This window comes from Vipera ursinii (assembly GCF_947247035.1).
Source record: "Vipera ursinii genome assembly, chromosome: 6".
Classification (NCBI taxonomy): domain Eukaryota; kingdom Metazoa; phylum Chordata; class Lepidosauria; order Squamata; family Viperidae; genus Vipera; species Vipera ursinii.
In genome coordinates this window covers 8707288-8725210 of record NC_139515.1, presented here as the reverse complement: position 1 = coordinate 8725210, position 17923 = coordinate 8707288, and the positions used below count along the sequence as shown (strand labels likewise).

At 43.5% G+C, this 17923-nt stretch overlaps 1 protein-coding gene across 3 annotated transcripts in view; it reads left to right on the top strand.

Moving 5' to 3' along the window:
- The window catches only part of UPF2 (UPF2 regulator of nonsense mediated mRNA decay), a gene marked incomplete at its 3' end in the record, with an annotated part of 54830 nt that overhangs the window by 16542 nt on the left and 20365 nt on the right, over positions 1–17923 (top strand). For 2 of the 3 annotated variants that reach the window (XM_083366237.1, XM_083366238.1), the window contains exons 4-9: positions 1822–1982; positions 2263–2460; positions 3780–3929; positions 11438–11541; positions 12350–12435; positions 16519–16627. In XM_083366237.1, the coding sequence (XP_083222363.1) occupies positions 1822–1982; positions 2263–2460; positions 3780–3929; positions 11438–11541; positions 12350–12435; positions 16519–16627 (808 nt within the window). Of the gene's footprint in view, positions 1–1821; positions 1983–2262; positions 2461–3779; positions 3930–5751; positions 5815–11437; positions 11542–12349; positions 12436–16518; positions 16628–17923 lie in introns of all 3 variants that reach the window. The other variant, XM_083366236.1, reaches the window with a different exon arrangement.

Here is a 17923-nt window from a genome sequence, read left to right as displayed (position 1 = left end):
GAGGCAAGCTGTTCCACTGGTTAATTGTCCTCACTGTCAGGAAGTTTCTCCTTAATTCCAGGTTGCTTCTCTCCTTGATTAGTTTCCATCCATTGTTTCTCTTTCTTCCCCCTGGTGCTTTGGAGAATAATTTGATCCCCTCTGCCTTGTGGCAGCCCCTCAAATACTGGAACACTGCTATCATGTCACACCCCAATTTCTTCTTTTCTTTAGACTAGTGAAGCCCAATTTGCCACTTCAGTTATGTCTAGTATTGCTATACAAGCAATCTTCGCCTCACAACCATAATGTTACTACGTACTCATAGTGATAATATTTGTATGGTCACGTGTATCAGCTGCCTTTATAATATGAGTTATTTCATGCATTCATTCGGTTCTAGTTTGGAGGTGCTTTTGTTCTTTGCAATAACTTAACCCAGGGGTGTCAAACTCAATTTCACTGAGGGCCGCATCAGCATTGCGGTTGCCCTCAGGGGGCCGGGTGGGTGTGGCCTGGGTGGGTGTGGCCTACTGGGTGGGCGTGGCCAGAGTGCATAAGGCCTACTGGGTGGGCGTGGCCAGCTCTACATCGTTGGCATCAAGGGTGCCTATGGGGCCCTGGGCAGGAGTGGGACAGATCTGAGGGTCTCTGGCAGAAGGAGGGTCTCTGGGCCAGGGGCAAGGCAGTGGGGGCCGTTCCCTCACTGTTTCCAGGATGGCTTCGCGGGCCGCATGAAACCACTTCGCAGGCCGGATCCGGGCCCCGGGCCTTGTGTTTGACATGTCTGACTTAACCAATAGCTTTGAAACAAACTGGAGGAGAAAACAAAAGATATTGTACGCTTTTATATTTCAAGACTATAAGATTAGAAGCATTTCTTTTTTTTTTCCAACGGGTTGAATAACTCATTTATATCTGAACCAGCATTTTACTTCTAGAAATTATGTTTGAGAACTGTTTAGAGATTTGGGCTGCATTTACTAGTTTGTTTGTTTTTTCTCTGCATGAACTGGCATGAATATTATTAATGAAATTGTATAAAGTATGTGTGTGTGTATGTATGTGTGTGTATGTGTATATATATGTATGTGTGTATATATATAAATATGCATGCACATGCATAGACAAATGTACATCTACAGACAGTCCTCGACTTACAACCATAAGGGAGCCCAGAATTTTTGTTGCTAAGCAGGATATTTGTTCAGTGAGTTTTGCCCCATTTTACGACTTTTGTTGCCACAGTTGTTAAGTAAATCACCGCAGTTGGTAAGTTAGTTAAGTGAATCCGGCTTTCCCCATTGACATTGCTTGTCAGAAGGTCAGAAAAGGAGATCACGTGACCCCGGGACACTGCAACCGTCATAAATATGAGTCAGTTGCCAAGCGTCTGAATTTTGATCATGTGACCAGGGGGATGCTGCAACGGTTGTATGAAAACGGTCGTAAGTCACTTTTTTCACTACTGTTGTAACTTTGAACAGTTGTTAAACGAATGGTTGTAAGTCGATTCCCTATAGTTTGTTTGAAATGGAAAAAATAATATCTGTCCTATAAAGACTGAATATATTTTGGTATGTGTTCTGTATTTTGTAGTTGAATATTTATTGGCCAATGTTTTTTATGCATTTTCTTCTTCTTCTTCTTCTTCTTCTTCTTCTTCTTCTTCTTCTTCTTCTTCTTCTTCTTCTTCTTCTTCTTCTTCTCCTCCTCCTCCTCCTCCTCCTCCTCCTCCTCCTCCTCCTCTTCCTCCTCGCTTGTTTACAGTTAGCTTTGGGATTAAACATTGGGAAAGTCCTTTCATCTTGCTTTTTTTTTGGATTGCATGTGCTTTTCTAGGCGCATTCTGCATTCGAAAGGGGAATTGAGTGAAGATCGGCATAAACAATATGAAGAATTTGCTATGTCTTATCAGAAGCTATTGGCGAACTCTCAATCTTTAGCCGATCTCCTCGACGAAAATATGCCCGATCTCCCTCAAGACAAACCGGTGCCAGAAGGTATGTAAATAAGGCAGTTTTAAAATTCGGAAAAAAGTCTATATTGCTTTTCTTTCAAATAGTAAATCCTTGCTTGACTCTTCACGTTTCCCCCGCTGATTTTGTTCCCAGTTTATATCTTTTCGCATTGGAAGTAGGAAGGTTGTGTGTGTGTGTCTCTCTCTCTCTCTCTCTCTCTGTGTGTGTGTGTGTGTGTGTGTGTGTGTGTGTAAACAAGTTCATAACTGAAATTCCAAACTTCATTGAAATATTTGATGCTTTTTGTATCTTTCCATTGCAGAACATGGTCCCGGAATTGATATTTTTACCCCTGGCAAACCCGGCGAATACGACCTAGAGGGTGGAATTTGGGAAGACGAAGACGCCAGGAATTTCTACGAGAACCTTATTGATTTAAAAGCATTTGTGCCGGCCATCTTGTTTAAAGACAATGAAAAATGTTCTCAGACCAAAGATTCTGGGAGAGACGACTCTAGAGGTGCAGTATTTGGTTTTATCGAACTGAGATTACGTCATGGAGATGATGGAGGTGGATTTTTATTCTGAGCTGATTAGGGTTAGAGTGGCTAGGCTAGCATGTTTTCTAACTTTATTAACTATGACTTCTATTAGTATACCGTAATGAATGATAGAAGGGACGCGGTGGCTCAGTGGGTTAGGACGCTGAGCTTGTCGATCAGAAGGTCGGGAGTTTGGCGGGTCGAATCCCGAGTGCCACGTAACAGAGTAAGCGCCTGTTACTCGTCCCAGCTTCTGCCAACCTAGCAGTTCGAAAGCACGTAAAAATGCAAGTAGAAAAATAGGGACCACTACGGTGGGAAGGTAACAGCGTTCCGTGCGCCTTTGGCGTCTAGTCATGCCGGCCACATGACCACAGAGACGTCCTTGGACAAGCGCTGGCTCTTCGGCTTTGAAACGGAGATGGGCACCGGCCCCTAGAGTCGGAAACGACTAGCACGCATGCGCGGGGGAACCTTTACCTTTGCCTTTAATGAATGATAGACTACGTTAACAGTGGCTCAGTGTGCAATAAGACATCATAGGTACTTTAATGCTGGCTGGCATTCAACTAAGAAACCATGACTTCTTTGCCGTTCCTTGCCAACTTGTAATAGCTCTTGCAAGTCATGGCACCTGCTTGCAGCCATGGAACTTATTGTAAGAAATGGGTTTTGAAAAACGCTGCAGGAATTCTTTGCAAATCTGGGAATGTTGTTGTTGTTAGTTGCAAAGTCATGTCCGACCCATTGCGACCCCATGGACAACGTTCCTCCAGGCCTTCCTGTTCTAATCTGGGAATATTTTGAGCCAAAGTAAAGAAGGTGAATTTCCTAACCATTTTTTTTCCTCCCACTTTGTTTTTTGGCTGTCCAGTTCAATGATATGCAGAAACAAATCAAAGATACAATAAAAATATACAAGATAAATAACACTGTAAGCAAGCCAGATTCCGTAAACCAACATTAGGCTCATGGCATATACCTAAGTAGAGGTAATTTTGAATGGATTTGAACAAACTACACTGTAGCTTAATGCTATGAATAAGTGTGATCTTTGCCAATGTTCAATTGTTATGTTAAAACAGTAACAGGTTTTTAATCTTCTGGCAAGAGTAGGAAAAATGCTTCAAACGTCTTTTAAAAAAATGAAAATGTCTAAGCAATTAGAGACCAGATAACTAGTTCTATTATTTCATCTATACCTCACTGCTTTTATGCTTTCATCAGAAAAATAAGAGATGGATATATGTTATTTGAAGGGCAGCGTAATATGTGGATCTAATTCTTTTTGAAATAGAAGTGAAAGAAACGAAGGAAAATAAAGATATATCCAGCACTGAAGATCTAGAACTGGATCTAGAAAACTTGGATATTAACGATGAGACCCTTGATTTAGATTGTGGGGATGAAGCAGAAGATCTCACAAAAAAACTTCTTGACGAACAAGGTAAAAAGGATGTGGAAAAGTTTGCTATTCTTATTAATTTGTAGAAATGGATCTAAACAGTAGGCATATCTTTTTAATAACATCAATAGCCTTGTGGTATATACTTACTACATATATATACTTCTAGGTTGCTTCCAAGGTTAAGTTGCTCTCTCTCTCTCTCTCTCTCTCTCTCTCTCTCTCTCTCTCTCTCTCTCTGTGTGTGTGTGTGTGTGTGTGTGTGTGTGTATGTATGTTTGTATGTCAGTAATACAACAACAATACAATTTAACCTTGGAAGCAACCTTCAAGTAGGGAGACATTACCTAACAGTGAGAACAATTAAGAAGTGGAACGGCTTGCCTCCAGAAATTGTAGGTGCTTCATCACTGGAGGTTTTTAATAAAAGACTGGACTTTGTTGTTAGTTGCAAAGTCATGTCGGACCCATCGCGACCCCATGGACAACGTTCCTCCAGGCCTTCCTGTCCTCTACCATTTTCTGGAGTCCCTTTAAGCTCACGCTTACTGCTTCAGTGACTCCATCCAGCCACCTCATTCTCTGTCGTCCCCTTCTTCTCTTGCCCTCAACCTTTCCCAGCATTGGACTAGAAGACCTCCCCCCCCCCCCAAGGTCCCTTCCAACACTGTTATTCTGTTAACAATTCTACTGTATGTGGGACCAGTAAATATCCTCTTGACAAGAGTTAGATCATGATGAAAAGGTAACATCTCTTCTGCTTTGTGTGGGAGTGGACACCTGTTTGACGATTGTATCATAGAACAGTAAGTCATTTTTCCATTGAAAACATTGGCCAATCATTGTTTCCGACCAATTTCAAGCAATAGGCAAAACAAACCTTGTTTGTTTGCTTTCGCTGAAACAATATCACTTTGTCCTATTGAGATAACTGGTTGCTCACACCCAGTGGATTTAGTATCAGATTTCTGATGTCTGTACGCATCACACATAACACTGGCCCGTTGAAGAAAGTAAATGTGATATTTTAGGCATAGCTAGCTATTCAATAAAATCACTATTGACGTTTTTAGCCAAAGACAAATATCCGCCCTTGATCAGCCCGTTGGAGGATTAGTCATGGTGGACTCACTTTCTAACCTTGTTTCAGTCACCTCCTTTAAAAGAGGAATATGAAACGCGTGGCCGCTTACCTCACAGGATTATTAGGGTGAATGAGATGGCTTGTAAAGCACTTTGTATGGTTAAAGGCACCGTAATGGGACACATGTCTGCTTGTGGGAAAGATGAGTCATTTATATGAACGTGAGAAGCGTTATCTGTTTTTGCAATTGTAAGCCAGCCTGAAGTTGAATAAGAAGTGTAAATACTTCCCATGTCCGTGGCGAGATCAATGATTCTAATTTGACAGAACAATTAATCAATGGAATGACTTGCCTCCAGAAGTTGTGGGTGTTCCAACACTGGAGGCTTTTAAGAACAGACTGGATGGCCATTTGTCCAGAATTGGTATAGGGTTTCCTGCCTGAGCAGGAGGTTGGACTACAAGATCTTGCAAGGTCCCTTCCAACTCCACTATTCTGTTAATTTCTTTCTCTCGTGATTCACTTGACGAATATGCTTTTTCTTTTTATCTAGTTTAGAGTGGCATCAAATATAGATATTACAATGGCACCCAATACACACATTCTTCCTGCCCTCCCCCCCCAGTAGCATTTAAAATAGCCACTGCATACTTCTGTCATAACAAGAGAGCTAACGTGTACCAAAAAGGCAAACAGGCAATTATGTACTAAGTTGTTCGTAATGAAGGTTTGCTTCCGTGCAATGTGTAAAAATATTTTTCTATTTTTAACACGATTAGGCAAGAAACAGGGAGCAGATAGCACCGGAGCTGGAAATAGTGACGGAAAGCAAGCTGCAAGAAGTGAGTTTTGAGGTGGTACTAAGAAGAAGAAAGTGTTTTGAAGTAGATAAGCTTATAAGGGGCAGGGACTAGAGAGAAATTCCAGGAAGAAAACACTATTATCCGTAACCCGAAAAGTTGCAGTCCATAGGACTTTTCTAGGAACACAAAGAACAAATGATACAAGGTGGATATTCTTTGCACTCGTTTCCTCAGTAGGTGATAGGGAAAAAAAATAATAATAATTTAGCTCGATGAGTTCCAGCTCAGCGGTGAGCTTAAATTTTTAGGTTTTCTGCTTGAACTTTTAAATACATGTATGGATGTATTTCTCTGAGCTGGCATCGTAACTAAATTAGAACACAGAGTAATAATAGCACATTAGCCAACATGTAGAAAAAGTGTTCTTCAGTTTCTGGAACATTTATTTGTTCCTGAAACTGATTTCTCAGATATCTTCAGAAAGTAATGAAAACAAGTGATGCTAACTGTATTTAACTTGCCGTTTAGTTGCAGTTGTTTTAATTTTTGAGTTCATCGTTGCAGCCACTTCAACGCAGTGGCGCTCTCTTGAGTTAGGAAAATATTTTCACCACTGTTGAGTCAGTGTAGGCTGTACGACGTCTCTGGAGATTCTCAATCATCCAGATCATGGTGGCCCCCAAAGGTGCTTTTTCAAAAACAGTTAGAACAATTAACCAGTGGAACAACCTGCCTCCAGAGGCGGTGAATGCTCCAACACTGGAGGTTTTTAAGAAGACACTGGACAGCCACTTGTCTGAAATGGTATAAGGTTTCCTGCCTGAGCAGGGTGTTGGACTAGATGACCTCCAAGGTCCCTTCCAACTTTATAATAATAATAATAAAAAAAGCCACTGGACTTTGTTTTTCTTCATCCAAGAAGCTTCTTCAGCTCTGATTGAACGGTGGATGGAACGATTTATATTCCTTGCAATCATCTGGTCGTTAGCACTCTCTCTGAGAGTCGTGGAGGCCACTTGGAGATCTATCTGTGCCCTCAGGGTCATCTGAATAGTGCCAACCTTCTTGGAACACGGTCCTTTCAGCAGTTCCAAGAAGGTACCACACCCATTTGCACTATTCAGGCGTCCCTGAGGGCTCAGCTAACCCCGCAAGTGGCCTCAACAACTCTTAGAAAGAGTACTAACAGCCAGATGACTGCAAGGAATATAAATCCTTCCACACACCCCCCCCCCCCCCACTATTCAGTCAGAACTGAAGAGGCTTCCTGGATGAGAAGTGAAACATCTTCAAGGGAAAAAAAAGTTCAGTTGCCTTTTGAAAAAGCACTTGGATGAATACTTTTGATATGAAACAGATGACGAAGAGCTGCAGGGTTTCTCTGAAACCTTAAACCTTGAGGAATTTGGTGTGTGTGTGTGTGTGTGTGTGTGTGACCCTTTCATCAGGGCTAGAATGGGAAAGGGGATAAAAAGTAAAATTGGGATCCTGTCCTAAAACAAAGTCAGAATCTACCAGTACGCGCTTCAAATACTGAAGTGCATGCATTGTCTTATTTCATTGGTTGGCAAACGGAAGTGTGACTTGATATAACTAGATCATGTTGCATCAATAGAATCGGCGCAATAGATCAACCTGAAATTATGGAATCAAGTAATGCTTCCTGAAATGAGTATCTAGCCGTCTTCCCTTGGTATAAATTTATGCTAGCTAGCTGTGTAGTATATCTATATCTATATATCTATATCTATATATATCTATATATATGTTAAATGTTTGTTAAGCATTCAGAATACACTTGCTTAGTCCCAGACACGGGACAAATCTTATTTCCTGTTTCAGCCTAGCCCAAGGCCATCCACAGGCAGTAGCCACAGCAGTGGCAGCTCATATTTGTGTAAATTTTTTGGCTTGCTAACAAAGTCTCCCTTTATTCTTTGTTAGCAAGCCAAAAAATTTACACATCTATATATATCTATATATATCAGTGAAAATCAACTCTGTGGCTAGTGTACTGCGAGTACAAATTGGTATCTAAACAAAGAGTGTGAAACACATTCTCTCTTCATTGGCTATAAAATGCTGCACGGACAGCCTTAAGTAATTGGAATTTATTGATTTGGTGTGTGGCATACAACATCAGGGAGATCTACAAATGCTAGACACAACGCAGCCTAAACTGTTAGTTCATTCTGTTCAGCACTTGTGTGTGCTTGGTGCATCGCAGGAGGGTGAGCTAGCTTTAAACCAGTTAGCAGCCGCTTGCGTTGCTGGCTATTCCGGCCTCCTCCGGTCTCTCCTCACCTTGTATTGCGTTGCTTCGTGTCCAGCGTCCCCTTTGCCAGATCTAGCAGCATCTTCCACTCGCTGGTTTGTTTTTGCTACCCATTTATCTACTCGCAGTGTTGCATGCTTTCAGGAGCAGCGAGCGGCAGGAGCTCACCCCGTCTCACAGAGCCGGACTCGAACCGCTGGAGTGCAGATCATATCTGGCTGGCGGTTCCAGCATCCTTAAGCCGCTGCACCACCGCATCCCCTGCGTGGTTGGGAATACGCCAGCCACATTTCAAATTAAAAGATTTAGCAGGAGAAACGATCTACTACAAAGTCGTCAAAATATATGCAAGGAAAAAAAAAGGAGTAATCCGAGGGTAACATCCAGGGCGAAGAAAGGGAAATAATAACCTTATTTATTGTTTGATGTAGCCCTTTTAAAGTGCAAAGTGCTTTACGGTTGTTAACTTGCAAATTCCCTTGCGAATAACCCTGGGGATGACAGAGCCTTGGTGGAGCAGTGGGCTAATGCCTCCTTAGGTAACACCAGCTGCCTGCAATTAGTGCAGGTTCGAGTCCCACCAGGCTCAAGGTTGACTCAGCCTTCCATCCTTCCGAGGTAGGTAAAATGAGGACCCAGATTGTTGGGGGCAATTAAGCTGACTTTGTAATAATGTCGCTTGGGGTGTGTGTGAAAGCCCTAATAAGCAGGCATATACATAGAATGAAGGCTACTGCTAAGCTTGTAAGCCGCCCTGAGTCTTCGGAGAAGGGCGGGATATAAATGGAATTAAAATATAAAAAAATATATACAAGGAGTTTGATGAATGTGAGAATATTCTCCTTGTGGAGCATCAACCAAGCAAGTGGATGAAGACACTAAACTGGGGATTTAAGAAGGAATCCACAAGTCTTATGGTATAGAGTCCCTAAAATGTTTGTGTTATATCCTTGATTTCTCCTACAAGAGGGGAAAAAAAAGAACCCAATCCAGAGTCGGTTTCTCTTTATCAGTTCCATTCAAGCTACATTTACACGCGTGTTTTGCCCTGCGTCTCTTCTTAGGGGACCACTGCATTAATTTTCCATCCTCTCTTACTAATGTCCTATCGGTTTCTCTGTTTTGTTTTCTCCACTTGCTTTTAAGGCTGTACTAGGTGTTAACTGGGTTTTTTTTTCCCTGCTGAAAAAGAAAAAAAAAGATTCACTTGCTTAATGGGGATTATGTCCTTCTTGGAGAACATATTTTTTTAAAAGAGCCTTGGTGGAGCAGTGGGCTAATGCCTCCTTAAGTAACACCAGCTGCCTGCAATTAGTGCAGGTTCGAGTCCCACCAGGCTCAAGGATGACTCAGCCTTCCGTCCTTCCGAGGTAGGTAAAATGAGGACCCAGATTGTTGGGGGCAATTAAGCTGACTTTGTAATAATGCCGCTTGGGGTGTGTGTGTGTGAAAGCCCTAATAAGCAGGCATATACATAGAATGAAGGCTACTGCTAAGCTTGTAAGCCGCCCTGAGTCTTAGGAGAACAAGTGGACAAGATCATGGGGAAACGAAGTGCCGCCACATGTTTGTTGGACCCGTGTCCCTCCTGGCTAGTCTATGCTTCTCGGGAGGTTACACGAGGCTGGCTCCTAGCAGTTATCAATGCCTCACTGAGTGAAGGGTACTTCCCTGCTGCCTTGAAAGAGGCGGTGGTAAGGCCCCTCCTCAAGAAACCGGCACTGGACCCAGCTGTTTTAAACAACTTCCGTCCTGTCTCCAACCTTCGCTTCCTTGCGAAGGTCGTTGAGAGCGTGGTGGCACGACAGCTCCCTTTGAACCTGGAGGAAGCTGAATATCTAGATCCGTACCAATCGGGTTTCAGACCGGGGCACAGCACGGAGACGGCATTGGTCGCGCTGGTGAATGATCTCTGGCGGGCCCGAGATAGAGGTTATTCTTCTGTCCTGGTCCTATTAGATCTATCAGCGGCTTTTGATACCATCGACCATGGTATCTTACTGCGTCGTCTTGAGGGGCTGGGAGTGGGAGGCACCGTTCTGCGTTGGTTCTCCTCCTACCTCTCGGACCGTTCGCAGACGGTGTTGGCAGGAGGGCAGAGGTCAAGCCCTAGGCCTCTTAATTGTGGAGTGCCTCAGGGTTCGGTGCTCTCGCCCCTCCTGTTCAACATCTATATGAAGCCGCTGGGAGAGATCATCCGTAGCTTCGGGGTGAAATATCATCAATATGCTGATGATACCCAGCTATTCATCTCCACCCCGAACCAACCCAGTGATGCCCTTGATGTGATGTCCCGTTGTCTGGAAGCGGTACAGATTTGGATGGGAGAAAACAGGCTTCGACTCAACCCGGCCAAGACTGAGTGGCTGTACATACCGTCATCTCGTTTAGTCCAAGAGGTTCCATCTCTGACTATTGGAGGAGAGATGTTACCTCCCATTGATAAAGCACGCAATCTGGGCGTCCTCCTAGATCCACGACTCAGTTTTGAAGATCACATTGGAACCGTGGCTAGGGGGGCATTTGCCCAGATTCGTCTTATATACCAATTGCGCCCCTTTTTGGACCGAGATGCCCTACGTACAGTCACCCACGCACTCGTTACCTCCCGTATTGATTATTGTAATGCTCTCTACATGGGGCTGCCCTTGAAGACCACCCGGAGGCTTCAGCTGGTGCAGAATGCAGCTGCACGGGTTGTGATGGGAGCTTCCCGATACTCCCATATTACACCCCTCCTGCGTGAGCTGCATTGGCTACCAGTTGCCCTCCGGGTGAGATTTAAGGTGCTGGTACTTACCTTTAAAGCCCTACATGGCTTAGGTCCGGGATACTTGCAGGACCATCTGCTGCCGGGAACAAATTCCCATCGTCCAGTACGCTCACACAGAGAAGGCCTCCTCAGGGTACCGTCAGCTAGGCAATGTCGGCTGGCGACCCCCAGGGGGAGGGCCTTCTCTGTGGGAGCACCAACCCTATGGAATCAGCTCCCCCCTGAGCTTCGGATAGCCCAAAACCTCCAATCCTTTCGCCGCAGCCTCAAAACACACCTGTTCCACCAAGCTGACCTAGACTGACAGGCATTTTAATTAATTTATATTTAGTATTTTTAATTCATTTTTAAATTCTCTAATTTTTTATTGCACTGATGTTCTCAATTTCATTTTATCTTGATTTATGTAATTATATGTTTTATTGTGAGCCGCCCTGAGTCCTTCAGGAGATAGGGCGGGATATAAATCCCATCAATAAATAAATAAATAAATATAAATGGAATTAAAATAAATAAATAAAATAAAAATGTTACATTTTAGTTGTTTGGTTTTGGCTTATCTCTCTCTCTCTCTCTCTCTCTCTCTTTTTTTTTTTCTTTTAATGCTTGATTAGAACAAGAAGATGAAGAAACCAGCACCGGATCACACCTAAAACTTATAGTAGATGCTTTTCTCCAACAGCTCCCAAATTGTGTAAATAGAGACCTAATAGACAAGGTAAAATTGCTATCCAATATTTCCAATTGCTATTTCTGCGCAACCAAGTTTTCTTGATGTAGGTAGTCCTTGACTTACAGCCGGAATTCAGCCCAACATTTCTGTTGCTAAGTGAGACATTGGTTAAATGAATTTTGCCCCATTTTACGACTTTTCTTGCCACAGTTGTTAAGTGAATCACTGTACTTATTAAATTAGCCACACGGTCGTTAAACGAATCCGGCTCTCTCCTCCCCCCCCCCGGGTTGACTTTGCTTGTCAGAAGGTCGCAAAAGCAGATCACGTGACCCCTCCCCCCGGGACACTGCGACCGTCATAAATGTGAGTCAGTTGCCCTGCGTCTGAATTTTGATCAGGTGACCCTGGGGTGGCTGCGAGGGTCTCAAGTGTGAAAAACGGTCATCAAGTCACTTTTTTCCCCAGTGCCGTCGTCATTTTGAACGGTCACTAAACGAACTGTTGTAAGTGGAGGACTAGCTGCATTGCATTCCGACCCCTTTGATCTCCTCCAAATGCAAGAAACCTGGAGGCTTGTTAAAGCTGGTCTAACAGTGAACTTAAATGGGTTTTAAGATCTACGAATGTGAAACTTGGGTGGAGAAAAGGCATCTAAGATTTGTTTGGATCACTACTAACAGCTGAAAAAAATATATATCATTCTGTCAGCTGCTCTCAGCCAGAAATCCCTTGTTCTTCTCCAACACATAACTGGAATGTGATAGCAATGATCAGAAACTGAAATATATCACTAGTTTTGCTTGGTTCCTTGCTTCAAATTCGAATTTCAAGCCTTCTCTTCCTTCCACAGGCAGCAATGGATTTTTGCATGAATATGAACACCAAGGCTAACAGAAGGAAGTTAGTCCGTGCCCTTTTCATAGTTCCTCGGCAGAGGTAGGCATCCATGCAAACGTTGCATTTAAAGTTGGGTCTGAGATCTGAAGAGACACGTGGGCAGGCATTGGGCCCAGACAGCAAATTTTTCCCCCTCAGCTTTCTTCAGATTTTAAAATCCATTAATACGCAAAAATGGGAGATTTATTTATTTACTTCCTACACCGTCCATCTCACCTACCTGACTCTGGATGGTTTACAACCTCATCCTAAAACCATACAAATACACGATATAAAAGCATATATATTTTTATTTTTAAAAAAACAACGTTTTCTTTTGGGATTGTGGTTTGCGACAGACTTGTCTAAAACTTTGTTACAGATAAATTTGAAACAGCCATTGGATTGTTTAGATCCTGGAATATCGAAACTTAGTTGCTGAGTATATTATACATATACATATACATATACATATACATATACATATACATATACATATACATATACATATACATAAGCTTGTAAGCCGCCCTGAGTCTTCGGAGAAGGGCGGGATATAAATGGAATTAAATAAAATTAAATAAATAAATATACATATATATATATACACACACATATATACACATTAATACTATGTAGTATACTATCGTTATACTACGTTAATATTTCTTTTCTTATTATCCATGGTATTAATACCCATGATCGTATGATAGGGATGGCCACCAATAACTAGGACTTCCTCTCTATAGGAAGTTCTCGACTTACAACAGTTTGTTTAGGGATTGTTTAGCCTCTTTGAGCCGTCTCTTGCGGCTCCCAGCCGCCCGGTGCGCGCGCACCTCTTCCAACGGGCAGTGGTGCGCGCGCACCTCTCCAAATGTAGAGTGGCACCGCCCATTTGGAGAGGTGCACGCGCACCTCCCCGAATGGGCGGAGGTGCGCGCGCACCTCCCCAAACCTTTGGAGAGGTGCGCGCGTACCTCCGCGCGAATGGGCAGCGGTGCCGCTCTTTGAGGAAGCTGCTGCGGCCCGTCTGCGAAGCTGCGGCTTTCGGCAGCTTTGCAGACGGGCCGCGGCAGCTTCCTCAAAGAGCGGCGCCCCTGCCCATTCCGAGAGGTGCGCGCGCACCTCTCCGAACGACCGGAGTTGCACGCACACCTCCCCAAACCTTTGGGGAGGTGCGCGCGTACCTCCGCGCGAACGGGCAGCGGTGCCGCTCTTTGAGGAAGCTGCCGCTTTCGGCAGCTTCCTCAAAGAGCGGCGCTGCTGCCCCTTCGCACGGAGGTACGCGCGCACCTCCCCAAAGGTTTGGGGAGGTGCGCGCGCAACTCCGGTCGTTCGGAGAGGTGCGCGCGCACCTCTCGGAATGGGCAGGGGCGCCTCTCTTTTTGAGGAAGCTGCCGCGGCCCGTCTGCGAAGCTGCCGAAAGCGGCAGCTTCGCAGACGGGCCGCGGCAGCTTCCTCAAAGAGCGGCACCGCTGCCCATTCGCGCGGAGGTACGCGCGCACCTCCGGTCGTTCGGAGAGGTGCGCGCGCACCTCTCGGAATGGGCAGGGGCGCCGCTCTTTGAGGAAGCTGCCACGGCCCGTCTGCAAAGCTGCCGAAAGCGGCAGCTTTGCAGATGGGCCGTCGCCGTCGGGCAACCGGGAACCGGTTCCATCTCATTTTTTAAAAAATGGCAGCCGCGTGCGTCCGCGCATGCGCAAAAAACCTTTTTGCGCATGCGCGTGCATGGACACACGCACGCGGCTCCCTCTTTTTTTAATTTGTGATGGAACCGGTTCCCAGTGGCTCTTTTTCTTTTTTTGGTTGCCGACCCCTGGTTTAGACTTACGGCCACACTGCTGCTTCATCCCCGTGGTCACGTGATTCCCATTCGGATGCTTGACAACTGACTCATATTTATGACAGTGGCAGTGTCCAGGGGTTCATGTGATCAGCCGTTTGCGACCTTTTTAACAAGCAAAGTTCATGAAGAAGCCAGATTCACTTCACAGCCGTGACACTAGCTTAACAACTGCAGTGATTCATTTAACAAATGTGGCAAGAAAGGTGGGGCAAACCTCACTTAACCAATTTCTTACTTAGAAACATAAATTTTGGGGTCAGTTGTGGTCGTAAGTTGAGGAATACCTGTATAGCTATTGCTGTCAAGTGTGTCTGCCTGATTTTGCTTGGAATTGGAAGTTAAATCAGATCAAACTTGATTGGCGCTTGGGAGGGACACCACCATAGAATTCCAGCAACGTAGCATAAATTACAAATTAAGAATCTTCCCAGAAAATGGAATGAGCAAACCATTTCTCTATAGTTGCCAAGCAAAGCAAATGCGCGGCACTCGGGATTCGACCTGCCAAACTGCTGACCATTTGATCAACCAGCTCAGCGTCCTAACCCACTGAGCCAACACATCCCTTGTGTGTGTGTGTGTGTGTGTGTGTGTGTGTGTGTGTGTGTATGCATGTATATGTGTGTGTATGCATGTATGTATATGTACATATATGTACACACACACACACATATATATATATACACACATACATGCATACATATACATACATACACAAACATACACACACACATACACACACGGGACGCGGTGGCTCAGTGGGTTAGGACGCTGAGCTGGTCGATCAGATGGTCGGTAGTTTGGCGGGTCGAATCCCGAGTGCCGCGTAACAGAGTGAGCGCCTGTTACTCGTCTCAGCTTCTGCCAACCTAGCAGTTCGAAAGCACATAAAAATGCAAGTAGAAAAACAGGGACCACTACGGTGGGAAGGTAACAGCGTTCTGTGCACCTTTGGCGTCTAGTCATGCCGGCCACATGACCACGGAGACGTCCTCGGACAAGCGCTGGCTCTTTGGCTTTGAAACGGAGATGAGCACCGGCCCCTAGAGTCGGAAACGACTAGCACGCATGTGCAGGGGAACCTTTACCTTTATACACACACACACAAACACACACACACACACTTTCCATATAAGCAGTAGATTTTTAAGTATTTTCAAATTCTTGGTGAAATGTTTGGAATAACTCATTGGAAGATCTGGGCAGTTTGTAACATAGCTCCTGTTCAAACATTAATCTTTACTTGTTTTTGTAATGGTTTTGATTGCATTTTCTTAAATTGGTCCTTGGGACTTAAGCCATAATAAATTACTCAGACAAAAGTATGGTTAACTCATTCTCAATACAAGATTAATTCAGGCTTTCATCAAGATGGTAAGATCCTGTGTAATGTCTAACATTTTGACAGGAAAAGCTCATATTTCAGTCAGTTCTTAGCCATGGAAACACACTAGGTGACTCCGAGTCCATTTTGTTTCTCAGCCTTAAATGACTCAAAATGGTTTTTGTGGGGATAAAGTTGGAAGTGTGTTATGTATATTGCCTTGAACTTTTTGGAAGAAAAGTGAGCTATTCAAATAATGATTATTTAATGAAAGAAGTAAATACAGCCGTGGTGGCGCAGTGGTTAGAATGCAAGATTGCAGGCAAACTGCCCACTGCCAGGAGTTTGATCCTGACCAGTTCAGGTTTGACTCAGCCTTCCATCCTTCCGAGGTCGGTAAAATGAGGACCCAGATTGTTGGGGGAAAGATGCTGACTCTGAACTGGTCAGAGAGTGCTGTAAAGCACTGTGAAGCGGTATATAAGTCTAAGTGCTATTGCTCTTGTTCCTTCCTTCCTCCCTCCCTCCCTCCCACCTGTGGTGGCGCAGTGGTTAACATGCAGTATTGTAGGCTAATTCTGCCGACTGTCAGCAGTTTGATCCTGATTGGCTCAAGGTTGACTCAGCCTTCCATCCTTCCGAGGTCGATAAAATGAGGACCCAGATTGTTGGGGGCAAGATGCTGACTCTGTAAACCGCTTAGAGAGCAGTGTGAAGCGGTATATAAGTCTAAATGCTATTTTATATTGTTAAATAACACAGTAGGTGCACCTTTTTTTGACTACTTCCCAGTAATATTTATAATTATATAATAAGTTCCCTTATATTCCTGTTATAATTAATACATAATATATGTAATAACAGTTTGGTACTTATATTGGCAATATCTAAAAATTACATTACAAATCAGGAACCCCTAATTGTTATTTGAAATAGTACTTCACTGATGTGTTATCCTTTATTTTTGCAGGCTAGATTTGCTACCTTTTTATGCCCGACTGGTTGGTACATTGCATCCCTGTATGTCCGACGTAGCAGAAGATCTGTGTTCCATGCTGAAAGGGGACTTCAGATTTCATGTATGTTTCCACTGGTTTTCCATAGATTCAAGTTGCCCCCGTTTCAAAATGTCCGGCACAATAACAGGGAAACCCACAGCGCAAGGCCAGTGCTGTAACAGAATTTTATTTTATTTTATTATTTTTTTTACATTTCATAAATTAGAATGCAAAATACTATGACGTAATCTTAAAAGTTTGACCTCGCATGTATTCGCAAACAGACTTATTTCTAAATCTTTGACGTGAAAGGACTTGTTTGAAAATACTGATTTTTTTCAGAGAATACCAAACTCTTGCCAGCCCCCACAAAGACTGCCGCACATGGCACCCTTCCTTAAATTGCAGACTTTGAATAAACGAGGGGAGAACAGCAATTGAAAAACTGCAAAAGATTTCTTTGGGTTTGTCCTAAGCAGAACTGGCAGCTGGTTTAAATTTTAGAGGCTTGCCTTTTCAGCATGTCCACTGACCTCAACCGTAAAAGGCTCAATACAGCAGCCGCTTTTTAAATTTGGAATCTTAAGTGCTTTCTTGTATGGTACCCGTAAACGAAAAGCCAAAAATGGAGCAAGGGGAGACCAACTATTATTTCAAAACCTCATCATCAGTTGACTTGTGAATTCCTTTTCTTCGTGTTGTAAGTCAGAAGGAGAATTGTATAACAAGCCACTTCGATAAATTAAATTCTTTAATTAAAACCAGAGCTGCCGTATATTATGTATTTTAAAAAACATTTATTAATTGCAAACCTATATAGCAATGAAATAGATTATACTCGCTATCAAGGAAATATTGGAAGCAGGAAAAAAAATCAGTTTTAATCTCAGGCTTTCACTTAGGTAATGAATTTTGTAAACTTTTGAGTTCCTTTTTCTAAAGACAAAGTGTTAGCTTTCTTTGTGGATGCAGCTATATTCTTCGACTCCAAGGGCTGTTTTATAGACGCCTGGTTTTAAACTGCAGCTCAGTACAATAAATTTTAATTATTGTTTCCGCGTCAATTTTAATGTGTATTCTCTGGAACAACGTGGATTTTAAACGATTTAAACCCCTGTTAAATCACAAGGTGCATTTAAAGGTGAATCTCTCTGAGCAGCTGTTTTTGGATCCTTTAAATATTATTTAGCTGATAGTACCAAGGAACTAACTTTACATGAACCTGAATGGAGAGACAGAAATATTTTGCTAGCATAGTGTTGGTCTTTCATTGTGAAAGCAGCTTCCAACTCAAAGCTTGTTCTGCAAACATCTATGCTCCCGTTTAGTGCATTCCAAATTAGCTGACCGAACTTGTGGCTGTTTGCGTGTAACGAA